The sequence below is a fragment of the Oncorhynchus masou genome, chromosome 17 (genome assembly GCF_036934945.1).
Source record: "Oncorhynchus masou masou isolate Uvic2021 chromosome 17, UVic_Omas_1.1, whole genome shotgun sequence".
NCBI lineage: Eukaryota > Metazoa > Chordata > Actinopteri > Salmoniformes > Salmonidae > Oncorhynchus > Oncorhynchus masou.
Window position 1 is genome coordinate 21,524,582 of NC_088228.1, and position 14,068 is coordinate 21,538,649.

Here is a 14,068-nt window from a genome sequence, read left to right on the forward strand (position 1 = left end):
TTACAAACAAATTCTTATTTACTATGACGGCCTAACCCAGCCGACGCTGGGCCAATTGTGCGCCACCCTATGGACCTCGCAATCACAAACAGACGAGATACAGTTTGGATTTGAACCAGGGCCTCTAGCGACATCTTTTGCACTGAGATGCAATGCCTTAGACCACTGCGCCACTCAGATCCCATTGGTTCTTTGGGGATATGTAAGCTTTTATTTTCTGGAAAATACTTCCAAGAACAGAATATTTCCAGATAATAGAAATGCTCTCCATGCAAAAGCAGTTGAATCCACAGCGCTTGACCAAAAACAGGACTCCTGGAGTCAAACACCTCATGCAAATACCCTGTGCTTCTAACAGTAGCTATACAATTGGTGACTGTTCGCCGGTGTAACAGCATTCATTTGTCAAAAGTCACATTCACTAGGGAAGATGTGTCACATTAACCTATGCTGAGACAATATCTGAATCAAGCTAGCTTGGGTTCACAGCTAGTTCTCAGTAAGGCTTCTGATCTCCCCCATTGCTGTAGACAGCTGTCATCTCACAAGGGAAAGGAAAAAAAAAAAAAATCATATTACCTATCTACTACCTCACTCCCTCTCATTTTCAGCAGGACCTGCCGAAGCCAAAATTGCTTATTTCTTTGCAATTAGATTTAAGTAGCAGAGGCACGTTTGGGGGTGGTTGCAGAATACAAAAATAGGCCATTCCATTACCAGGGCCTATTCAGGGCTCATAGGGTGGCAGGCATGGTAAGTGTTTCATATTAGCAAAGTAGAAAAATCAGGATATGCTTTTGTGGCCCCGTTTTCTCCTGCTATGAGAATAATGAGACTATGGAATTGAAACAAATCAGCAGCATTCACATGATGAGTTTACCATTCAAAGTGCTATTCATCATTACTCCACCACTTTCGTAAATTATCCTATTGGAAAATAATTATGCGTGACTAAAAGGTTTTCAAAATAGTTTTTACCCCCCCCCCCAAAAAAACAATAATAATAATATATATACACCTAATGCAAATGGTTTGAAGTTTATGCCAGAGAAATACAGGAGTTCTCACTAGTAGTCAGGTTGTATGTGAGCCTGTCCATCCTGTCACCTGTTGTTAACAGAGTTGTTCACTGACTGACAGCCACTTTCAGCCAGACAGAACATATCAATGACCTTGACATCCATAATACCAACAATATTGAATTAAACATATTTTTTGACAAAGCCTTGACTTCATACAGTAGCTCAACTGCATTAAATGACAATAGATGTTTATTTTTTATATACAGTCTTCATGACATCTGCATTTTGTATCACACTTTTCAATTATTACTCAACTTAACTGAGTGATGGTGGAGAGTATGAATGTGTAATCAATAGCTCAATCCAGCAGAGATAGAAGTAGCTTTGCTTACCCTCCTCCAGAGCCATATGACATCACTGTGTCCTCATTCATGCTTTCACTCCAAAACGTATATCTAACTCAACATTAGCTTCAATGTTATGGATCATTTTTAGGATAACCACATTTTTGTTGTTTATACAACGCTGTTTATTAGTGCTGTTTATTACCTTGCATAATGTTAGCGTAATACAATGACCTATGACCTATTTATAATCTCATCTCTGATAAACAGTCCCTAAAGATTAAACTCCAATCACGCTTCTATAAGTACTCACATTATCAGTCTAAACCCAATGCAACAATATGAGATGAGTTGAGGGAGTTCACCCCTCCTACTAATTGTGTTTTGTCCTAATGTACAATATTGGAGGGCCAACCGCTGCCCCGTAAACAGAAGATCAGTCAAGCAGCGAAAGCTGTATCCTGTGAGCAATAACAAGTTAAGTGGATGGAAACAAAAAACAGTGATGTGATGTGGTCCTCAGCTGTGCTGTGGGGCCTTGGCCTCATCATGCCAGCATTCTGACCCTCATGACCCCAGTGTAACACAGTGCAGCAGTGCAGTGGTTCACTCCCCTCCTCTCTCTGTTGATCTAGGATGGATCATCCATCCCAATGAAAGTCTGATTAATGAGAGGCAGACAGCACTGGGGGGAGGGCCTGTCCTGGCTCAAATAATGCATCCTAAATGGCACCCTATTCCCTTTATAGTGTACTTCTTTTGACCATGGTCCATAGTTTTGCACTATTAAGAGAATAGGGTGCCTATTGGGATGTACCCAAAGCCCTTCAGCAGGACCGCTGTTCTAAGCATCTAGACACTGCGTCGCGTGGGCACTCTCTCGTGGGTGTCCTTCATTCTGTTGGAAGGCTTAGTTACAGTGCTCACTCCCTATAACCCATATCAATCACTTTACCACTGCTTCACTTTTTTGTGTCTTACTTAAGACTGAATCTGGTCCATGCGATTAATCTTCCTAAGTGAATGCCGCAGGAGTTTTCCTCACTCCAGGGTCAGTCTTGAGGAGGAGGCAGGCTCGGTTCCATCTGTCGTGTTCGTGTGGAAGTAACTCAAACGCTTCCTCGAGTCCCTCAACGGCTCCCCTAGGAGGGCTTAATGCTCCACCACCACCACTACCACTGAGCCCAATCTACAGAGTAAAGTCCCACACCACTAGCTGCCTTCAGGACAAGATCTGTTACTCACTCTCTCTGATTGAGCTATAAACTTATCCACTCTTGTTGATGCAGGGCTTCATTTGCATTCTACACTCAAACCCTCTCAGGTTTATGGCCTGGCTCTGTGTCCGTTGCCCACAAGAACATCAAAGCCTTCCACAGATCCAAACTCGTATGCAAGCTTAGTTGTGGTGGTGGCCCCACTGGTGTATTGTAAGTTAAAATGAACAGGTCTTGCACTGTTTGTTTTCTCTGCATGTTGAGTGATGCTATTCCAACACGAAATTGGAAGTCAAGTGCAAATCAGAATCTGTTGTTTTTGTAGGTGGGTCAAGTGGGACTGAACAATAATGAATAAGATCACCTGCTGGATGTAATGTAATGCATGTTCCTGCAAGGTTGCAAGGTTTTGATTTCACACTATGCAAATTACATCTCACCCACAGTGGCTCCGGCTCTGAACCTGCGCATGCGGGGAGTGACGGAGCATACCATTGACCTGGAGTGGGAGGGGTCAGTGTTGATGACGGACTACCTGGTCACCTACGTGGCCACCAGCCCAGGTGGGTTCCAGCTGGAGATCAGGATCCCTGGGAACACCACCACCTGCAGTATCCCAGACCTGGAGCCTGGCATCGAGTACAACATCAACGTCTACGCTGTGCTCAACAACGTCATCAGTGCCCCTACCAACACTCAGGTGTCAACCTGTGAGTACAACAGGCAGCCATTTTCTCTAATTATATTCAGGCCTCATCATGCCAAGTGGACCTCTGCTTAAAGGGGGAATCTGGTGATTTATAATTGGCATTCTTCAAGAATCAATGGGTAGGCCTGTATATAAATAATAACACATGATCTAAATGTATGTACCAAATGCAGATTAGTCCTTTAAGTCCTCCACAATGTATTCATTTTCTGCTTAGTTTTCCTGGATACTGTGAAATATCCATGCACTTAAAGCTCACCTTCAAACAAAGTAACCATATCATACATTATCCTAGGTATACATCTTGTCCTCACTTAAAAATGTTTAAAGTTTTTGACAACAACAATACAAAAACTCCCATATACGTTCACAGCCACATCTTGAGTGAAATCTTGTTGGAAGGAGGACAGACATTTTTGCCTACAGGATGTGACTAGACTCCTGCCACCTGCTGGGTATAAATGTCAGATGGGCAAATTGCTGCAGTCTCTTAGTTTCCATTCAATGCTTCTCAGACATATGCAAAACTCTCACTCCGGCCCAGAATAGAAAGCGTTTTTTTAAACAGTAAACATTCAATTATCTGTCATGGAATGATTGGTCCTTCGCTAAAAATTACAATTCCCATCGGCAGGCAGCACTCCTAGTTCTGATATGATCACACATTTTGAGTATGTTCATGCAATTCTGCTGAAGCTTTTTCTCCCTATAATACAATATATTTGTGAAGCTTTACATAGTTAGTTCTTTGCATATCTATTTTAGTCCTTCTGATTAAGACTGATCTAGTGTATTTGGAAATGTTGTTTTCATGATGATGTGTTTATAGATCAAAGCTTACCCAATGAGGAAAATGTTTACATAGGGGCTATGCTCACTACCACAGTATTCAACTGTTTTTTTAAAAGCAATGGATGTGCACCTGCTGCCTGGCCTGCCCTCCACTATGAAAGACACATGGTTTAACCACAGGGTGGGTGGGGTATTCTTCCCCCTGCACCTATTCCCAGAGAGGAATTGTCTCTGCCTTTGTAAAGAGGGTGATTTATTGAGCATACAGAAGATGGACGCCTATAATACATCTCTCCTTGCCTCCTAGATCTCTCAAATCCAGACGGTTTACTCTTCAAATCCATCACAGAGACGTCAGTGGAGGTGCAGTGGCAACCTTTCTACTACTCCTTTGATGGCTGGGAAATAAGCTTCATTCCCAAGGTAAGGTTTCACAGGCAGAGAGGACAGATGTGGATGAATATTCATCTTTAGCCACATACTGTAAATAAAGCATTTGAACGAATGCAGAGTAAATAGTACAGGGTAGATATGATTTGTTACTTTGTACCTACAATTGCTGGAATCCCCTATCATGCAAATAATCTGTCTCTGTCTACGGATTTGGGTAAACATATTTCAGGGTTTGGAACCAGTTCAGGTAACAAAACCTGAAAAGACGAATCAAAACCAGGATCCAAAGTGATCTATACTGTTCCGGAACTGAACCGTTATTTTCAAATCATCGGAACTGGTTAATAATGCTATTTTACATTCCAAGCATTTTGCCCCCACAAAAAATGCTACAACGCAAAGTCCTCACTCTGTCACTCAGAAATGTATTCCAGTGTGTGTGCGTGTACCCAGATAGCAATGAGGAATCGGCCCAGAAGCGGCCTTCTTCCGGGTGGCAGGAAACGATTGAATCGGCCCGGAATCGGGTGTCGGACTCGGCCGCAATCAAAATGAATGACTGCCCAGAATAGGCCCAAGTACATCGGGCCGTTTCTGTCTACCGGAATTCAGCCAACTTTGCCTGCATCTTACCAGAATCCCCTCAGAATTTTTATAAATGTATACAAAATTACTGGTTAGAGCCAGTTTGCGCTGTTCTGTGAAGGGAGTAGTACACAGTGTTGTACGAGATCTTCCGTTTCTTGGCAATTTCTCGTTAGGAATAGCCTTCATTTCTCAGAACAAGAATAGACTGATGAGTTTCGGAGGAAAGGTCTTTGTTTCTAGCCATTTTGAACCTGTAATCAAACCCACAAATACTGATGCTCCAGATACTCAACTAGTCTAAAGAAGGCCAGTTTTATTGCTTCTTTAATAGGACAACAGTTTTCAGCTGTACTAACCTAATTCCAAAAGGGTTTTCTAATAATCAATTAGCTTTATAAAACTTGAATTAGCTAACACAACGTGCCATTGGAACATATGAGCAATGGTTGCTGATAATGGGCCTCTGTACGCCTCTGTACAGTAGATATTCCATAAAATAATCTGCCGTTTCCAGCTACAATAGTCATTTATAACATTAACAATGTCTACACTGTCTTTCTGATCAATTTGTTGTTATTTTAATGGACAAAAAATGTGCTTTTCTTTCAAAAACAAGGACATTTCTAATTGACCCCAAACTTTTGAAAGGTAGTGTACATATGCAGCTTCCCCATGGAGATGAAAACATTCAGTCACTCTGGCTTCAAAACATTCAGAACATGGTTAGCGATGTTCTGGAAAGAGCAGCGTGACTCTGTACACAGGCTTCAAAACATTCAGAACATGGTTGGCGATGTTCTGGGAAGAGCAACGTAACTCTGTACACGGCAGTATGCTGAAGAGCAACAAATACAAAAACAACAACAAACTGTACAATAAAACCTGTCTTTGTCAGCTCAGGTGAGTTCTATCTCAAGAAGCTTTTTTTTAATACCAACATTATATTGCCAAACCAAATTTAACATGCACTTTTGATATGCCCATCCTTGGCTAGAATTTGACTCTCAAATTGTTGAAAAAGTGGAACATTTTGGGAGGGGGATTGATTTCTCACCGTTCAACTTAAAGTCTCTGTCAAATTAGATGATGGATTGCCCAAGGCTTATTGACGATTAGGTGGATCAGCAAGCAGGAGCCGTCTTCAAACTCATAACCATAATAGCTACAGGTTCAAAGTTAGGAGAGCTTTCCCTTTAATTCCCTCTATAAACACAAGGTACTCTAATCCTCAGTACCTCTCTCCATAATTGGCTTTCTCATTTAGGTGTTCCCGGCTAGGAAGGATAGAAGTTTGGCTGGGCTCAAAGACTTTAAGCCTGGGGCTTTTAGATGAAAAGCATAAATGCCATGGACATTAACTTGGAAAGCTTTTTTGGAGGTGACAGGCTATGAATACCAAATGGCATGGGAGTAGTTGGGTCACAGTGCACTTCAATCTACATCATTTGGTGTGATTCTGTCTAAGAGACTGTCTGCTATCTATCTCCTTCCCCATAAGGGTTTGAGGGGTTCAAGCTCAACGTCAACACTTGGGAAATCATATTAGAAGTCAGTCTCAACCTCTGTGGGTTTAATCCAAAGCGCCCTGAAACTTGACAATATCGTAATGGATGTGAGCAGAAAAGCAGCGACTAGTGACAAACAAGAGTTCACAGTGCCAAAAGCAATGAGAGATGAGAGCTCACCCACCCTACACCAACAGCAGTTATCTGAGACAAGGTAGCCTGACAATATTACATATTCACAGTTGTTTACACAATATACCATACCAATGTACTTATCAGGGTTGTTCACTTCTCAATCATCCAGTCAATCAATCAATCAGTCAATCAATCAATCAGTCAATCAATCAATCAGTCAATCAATCTATCTATCTATCTATCTATCTATCTATCTATCTATCTATCTATCTATCTATCTACCTCTCAATCAAATGTTATGTGGATCAACCTTTTTACAATGTCATTTATCACGGAACTCTTAACAAGACCTCGAGCTTAACTGCCAAAAGAACAACTAACTCAAGCTGAATTTATCATAAAGTCAGTCACAATATTATATTTATGGACGCCATAGCTTGGTGCTCGTCAGAGCAGTGAGGGTTGAGGTTTGTTCAGATCCTTCCCCTGCACTACCGTCTGTCCAGGAGTAGCCCAGGTGGAACCATAAATCACTCCTGCACGGGCAGCAGGTGGGGTTGTTTACCTGTGTATGTATATTATAGTGAAGACACAATGTGTGTCCCAAATTGCACCCTGTTCCTTTTAGAGCGCACTACTTTTGACCAGAGCCTATATTAAGTAGTGCACTATATAGGGAATAGGATTCCATTTGGAAACCATACTATGTACTGTATGACAAGTGGAGCCCAAGTGAAGCCAAAGCGTTATGCTCGTTTGTGTTCTCTGACAGGACAATGATGGAGGGATGACAGCCCAGCTTCCCAGCACCATCACTTCGTTCCACCAGACAGGGCTGAGGCCAGGGGAGGAGTACACCGTCAACCTGGTAGCTCTGAGGGACCAAGGCCGCAGTCAGCCTGTATCCGCCACCGTCACCACATGTATGTATGGTTCTGTGATTTCTCAAATCTCACCAAACCATAATTCACAAACTTCTATCTATCTAATATGTCCATCAACATTTGGTTGTTGAAATATCCCCGCTGGTAGGTTTTTGAGGGTTTAGACCTGTGGGTGTCTTGTGTATGGCATCCATATTAGGAAGTCCCACAGTTTTCAGACTTAACTCCCGCAGTTGGTCCACAGTTTCCATATACCTACTGCAGCTTTTGTTTCTGTATTATCCCCATGTCACTGAAAATGAGTCTCTTTGCCGCTGTTGTCTCCACAGGATGTGTTCCCTACCCTGTTCTTTCCATGTGATAGTCTTCAGGCTAATCAGTGGAGCTCAGAAAAAGACCACTCAAGATGTGGGGGACTCACACATACACATCTCACATACACTACATGCATCACACGGCTGAGACTAATGGGAAATGTCACCTTGACGAATGACTTGGTCTGCCAGCAATTATGCACTTAATGTAAACTTCACCCGGGAATTCCTCAGACTGACAGTTCCAGACAGTGGGATTAGATTCAATTGAACTTTTCCATAACAATTCAAATTACGTGTCCGCAGTGAAAACACCATTAATTTTCCAACCCAGGCCCACTGTCGGTTGTAATTAAGCCATTCATAATTCATGAGCCTTCATACATTTTTCACCATGTCCACCCACAGATACCTTATTGGATAAAGAAAGACAAATTTTAAGTCACTCAATTATTTATAGGTGTAAAGATTTAGCCATCCTTCTTTGAGGAAAGAAAAAAAAGAGAGAAAGATACCAAACTTCTGGTGAGGGAATGAGGGAATTCGTTCTTGGCCAAGAATCTTGAAACCCCTAGTGTGAACTTCGAGATAACACAGCAAACGGTTTTCTGTCTGGTTTATCACATTAATAGTTTAGCAGTCAATTACAGTAGGTGTTTCAGGTGTTAATCTTCAGGTCAGAAGAAATGGATGCGGTTTAGCTTAGTTACAAGGCCTTTTGAAGCAGCAGATGTTCCCTGCAGACTCAGTGAAAAATGAGTAAATTACAAGGACAGCCAATTAGCACTCTCTGAGAGAAACGTGACCAATCAGAGGGCAACACTTTGACATTGGTCCCTCACAGAATGACAACGCTATAAAAGTAGTGTACTGTTCAGTCGAGCTAACTACACTGCAGCAAATGTTCCTCCACGTCCAATAACATTTAGTTGTTTATGCTTGTTTAACCAACAGCATCATTTGTTTTCTCAGATGTAATCAAATTATTTAACAATCCACACAATTGCCATGGAAACTATTTGATTATTGGGTTTATTTTTGTAGTTATTTTAGTAATGCCCCAAGTCTCTTGATTTGTTTTACATGGTCAGCAATTACTAAACTGCATTCCCTGCCTATCATGACACAAGGCGAGACCCAGATGCAGACACAGGAGGCAGATGGTTGGAGTCTTACAATATTTATTAATCCAATAGGTTAAGGCAAGAGAATGGTCTTGGACAAGCAAAAGGGTCAAAACCACTTCAGAGTCCAAAAGGTACCAAAGGGCAGGCAGAATCAAGGTCAGGGCAGGCAGGATGATCAGGCAGGCGGAAAAGTAGTCCATAGTCCGGCAGGGGTCAAAACCGGGTCAAAACCGGGAAGACTTTCAAAAAGAGAATGGCAAAAGGAAAAACACGCAGGAAAGACACACGGGAAAACATGCTGGTTGACTTGACTAACATACAAGACGAACTGGCACAGAAAGACAGGAAACACAAAGATAAATACACTGGGGAAAATAAGCCACTCCTGTAGGTGGTGGAGACAATCACAGGAACAGGTGAAACAGATCAGGGCGTGACACTGCCAGCACCTCCATTTTACTTCTCTAAATGTGAATCAAATTTCAAAAAGGCACTCAGGCAAACATCTGATACACTGTACATGTATCTTGTTGCAGGTGCATCATGGGAACAGCGATAATTTCAAAGAAAAGAGAAACCCACACACTGCTCTTGCTTGTATAACTTGTTTTTTATTGTAGCTTATGTTTCTAAATGTGCAAAGCAATGGTTTTAATTAATTCTGGTGCTACTTGGTACAGCAATAGTCATGTAGAACGTGCCTCTTGCAGTATTAGTGTGAACTGTATAGATGCTTAAATGGAACCCTATCCCTTATATAGAACCCTATGTGTCTGGGTCAAAAGTAGCACACTACATAGGGAATAGGGTGTGATTTTGGAATCACATTAGATCATGAACCTTGTCATGTAGATTTACCTCTCATGTCCCCTACAGTGATTGATGGGCCGACAAAGCTAATAGTGCGTGATGTCTCGGACTCGGTGGCCTTCGTGGAGTGGACCAATCCCAAGGCCAAGATGGACCAGATAGTGCTGCGTTATGGCCTGGTAGGAGGGGACAGTCCCAAGACCACTTTCCGTCTGCAGCCCACCCTCAGCCAGTACTCCCTGCAGATGCTGAGGCCAGGCTCTCGCTATGAGGTGTCCATCAGTGGTGTTCGCAAGGGCAATGAGAGTGGAACCATCTCCACAGAATTCAGCACCGGTGAGGACCGTACAACAATAGGACCGTACTGTACAAGTAGCTGCTTCCACATTATTGTGTTTGATGGAATAAGATGTTTTCTTGTGAATACATACAGCACTGTAGACACAGCCATCACTATAGACACATCCATCGAATATACACTACCGTTCAAAAGTTTGGGGTCATTTAGAAATGTCCTTGTTTTTGAAAGAAAAACTAATTTTTTGTCCATTAAAATAACATTGAATTGAACAGAAATACAGTCTAGACATTCCATTTTAAGTGGAATATCTGAATAGGCGTACAGAGGCCCATTATCAGCAACCATCACTCCTGTGTTCCAATGGCATGTTGTGTTAGCTAATCCAAGTTTATAATTTTAAAAGGCTAATTGATCATTAGAAAACCTTTTGCAATTATGTTAGCACAACTGAAAACTGTTGTGCTGATTAAAGAAGCAATACAACTGGCCTTCTTTAGACTAGTTGAGTATCTGGAGCATCAGCATTTGTGGGTTTGATTAAAGTCTCAAAATTACCCGAAACAAAGGACTTCCTTCTGAAACTCATCAGTCTATTCTTGTTCTGAGAAATGAAGGCTATTCCATGTGAGAAATTGCCAAGAAACTGAAGATCTCGTACAATGGCGTGTACTACTCCCTTCACAGAACAGCGCAAACTGGCAATAACCAGAATAGAAAGAGGAGTGGGAAGCCCCGGTGCACAACTGATCAAGAGGACAAGTATTTTAGAGTGCCTCACAAGTCCTCAACTGGCAGATTCATTAAATAGTACCGGCAAAACACCCGTCTCAATATCATCAGCGAAGTGGCGACTCCGGGATGCTGGCCTTTTAGGCAGAGTTGCAAAGAAAAAGCCATATCTCAGACTGGCCAATAAAAATAAAAATATTAAGATGGGCAAAAGAACACAGACACTGGACAGAGGAACTTTGCATCCCAGAGTCACCTCTTCACTGTTTACGTTGAGACTGGTGTTTTCCACTCCTTTTTCTATCCTGGTTAGAGCCAGGATAGAAATGTATACAAAATTACTGGTTAGAGCCAGTTTGCGCTGTTCTGTGAATGGAGTAGTACGCAGTGTTGTACGAGATCTTCAGTTTCTTGGCAATTTCTCGCATGGAAAAACTTTCATCTCAGAATAAGAATGTACTGACGAGTTTCAGAAGAAAGTCCTTTGTTTCTTGCCATTATCCATGTAAAAGGATAAACTTGGATTAGCTAACACAACATGCCATTGGAACACAGGGGGGATGGTTGCTGATAATGCGCCACTGTACGCCTATGTAAAAATCAGCCGTTTCCAGCTACAATAGTCATTTACAACATTAACAATGTCTACATTGTATTTATGATCAATTTGATGTTATTTTAATGGACGGGAAATGTGCTTTTCTTTCAAAAACAAGGACATTTCTAAGTGACCCCAAACTTTTGAACAGTAGTGTAGCACCTACTGTACTCTTGGCTCTTGACATTTTCACAATGTCTTCTCTGACAAATACAGTAAAGAATGGCATAGAAATAGTCATTAGTAATTTTATTTCTATGGTCATATCATCTTTTTTTACGATCTGACTTGCTGATGAAACTGCACGTGGAAACTATGTCTCACTTCTGACGATTGGTCTCAGTGGCCCCAACATTGTCAGTTCTGGTGTTCCTCTCAGAGATCGACGCGCCCAAGAACTTGCGAGTGCTGTCCAAGTTCTCCACCACCCTGGAGCTGGAGTGGGACAACAGCGAGGCGGAGGTAGAGGGGTACCAGGTGGTCTACAGCACCCTAGCAGGGGACCAATACGAAAAAGTCATTGTCCCACTCAACGATGGACCCACCAGCAAGACCACACTCACAAGTGGGGATCATTTGAGTTTTTGTTACACCTCTGTTTTTAGAACAAAATGTTGCTTACTCATGATTCACTATAGTGGCATTGTGTAGTATGATAAGGATGTCTGTTGAACGAACGAGTGAGATACAAACGTTGTACACTTTATTAAAACATTTTAACTAAAGAATATTAACAAGTTGCCGACATGAACAGTTTTCAGATATGTGGGAAACGGTATGGTGTCTGTCTTACGTAAAGGGCATATCAGAATAAGGGAAGGCCTTGTCTGTGCGGGATGACAGCAATCAATGCTCTCCTCTCTCCATTTCTGTAACCTGATAAGCTTACTGTTGTAATATTGAATGTGACTCTGATTAATTATGCTTTTGGAAAAAGGTTAGCAGAATTTTTCAGAAAACATATAGATAGACGTGATTTGTTGCAAGCCCCTCATTATTAATGCAGTTCTGAAAGGCTCCATCTGCCTGCTCATTTTTCCTCTTTAATATCATCATACTGTATTGTCTGCCGGGGTATTGTATGGAGATATCCATTCACATAACCAGCTTGTGTTTATGGTTTTCTATTCATATACAAATTAAAATCAGCAGTTGTTGAGGTATTGTCTATGTTTTGTCTCTGTCGTTGTCAATCTCTCATTCTCATTCTCATTCTCATTCTCATTCTCATTCTCATTCTCTCCTCTCCTCTCCTCTCCTCTCCTCTCCTCTCCTCTCCTCTCCTCTCACAGACTTGTTGCCAGGTACAGAGTATGGCATTGGCATATCGGCTATGCTTGGCACCAACCAGAGTTTTCCTGCCACAATGAACGCCAGAACTGGTAAGTGAGTTAATCGCCTGGCTCATCTGTGCAAATCAGTGATCTGACACAGAAAATCACAACTACCAGTATCAGCAAATAGAAATTCACCACCCTGTTCTCTTTTGTTTCTTACATGTTTTGTTTGTTTGAATTTCATTGAAGCATGAAAGAAAATCATGTCAAAATACCGATTTGCAGTGCCTTCAGAAAGCATTCATACCCCTTTACTAATTCCACATTTTGTCGTGATACAACCTGAATTGTCTCACCCATCTACACACATTACCTCATAATGGCAAAGTGAAAACATGTTTTTAGAAATGTTAGCAAATATATTAAAAATGAAATACAGCAATATCTCATTTACATATGTTGTCACACCCCTGAGTCAATACATTTTGGAATCACATTTGGCAGCCATTACAGCTGTGAGTCTTTCTGGGTAAGTCTCTAAGAGCTTTGCACACCTGGATTGTACAATATTTGCACATTATTCTTGAAAAATTCTTCAATCTCTATCAAGTTGGTTGATGAGCATTGCTATACAGCCATTTTCATGTCTTACCATAGATTTCTAAGCCGATTTAAGTCAAAACTGTAACTAGGCCACTCAGGAACATTCAATGTTGTCTTGGTAAGCAACCAGTGTATATTTATGCCTTTTTTTGGCTATTGTCCTGCTGAAAGGTCAATTGGTATCCCAGTGTCTGTTGGAAAGCAGACTTAACCAGGCTTTCCTCTATGATTTTGCCTGCGCTTAGCTCCATTTAGTTTATTTTTACCCTAAGAAAGTCCCTAGTCCTTGCCGATGACAAACATACCCATAACATGATGCAGCCACCACCATACTTGAAAATATGAAGAGTAGTACTCAGTGATGTGTTGTGTTGGATTTGCCCCAAACATAATGCTTTGTAACCAGGACATAAAATGAATTACTTTACCACATTTTTGTGATGCATGTTTTGGAATGTTTTCTTCTTTGCAGGCTTCCTTCTTTTTACTGTTTCATTTAGGTTAGTATTGGTGGAGTAACTATAATGTCATTGATCCATCCTCAGTTTTCTCCTATCACAGCAATTCAACTCTGTAACTGTTTAAAATCCACCAAATTCACCATCATGGTGAAATCCCTGAGTATTTTTCTCCCTCAACGGCAACTGAGTTAGGAAGGGTGCCTGTATCTTGTAGTGACTGGGTGTATTAATACACCATCCAAAGTGTAATTAATATCTG

At 41.5% G+C, this 14,068-nt stretch overlaps 1 protein-coding gene across 1 annotated transcript in view; it reads left to right on the top strand.

Moving 5' to 3' along the window:
* Window positions 1–14,068, top strand: part of LOC135558236 (tenascin-R-like) — an 82,956-nt gene that overhangs the window by 23,641 nt on the left and 45,247 nt on the right. The window contains exons 4-9 of the mRNA XM_064991963.1: window positions 3,030–3,293; window positions 4,392–4,507; window positions 7,478–7,628; window positions 9,907–10,176; window positions 11,830–12,033; window positions 12,761–12,850. Coding sequence (XP_064848035.1) covers window positions 3,030–3,293; window positions 4,392–4,507; window positions 7,478–7,628; window positions 9,907–10,176; window positions 11,830–12,033; window positions 12,761–12,850 — 1,095 coding nt within the window. The remainder of the gene's footprint in view (window positions 1–3,029; window positions 3,294–4,391; window positions 4,508–7,477; window positions 7,629–9,906; window positions 10,177–11,829; window positions 12,034–12,760; window positions 12,851–14,068) is intronic.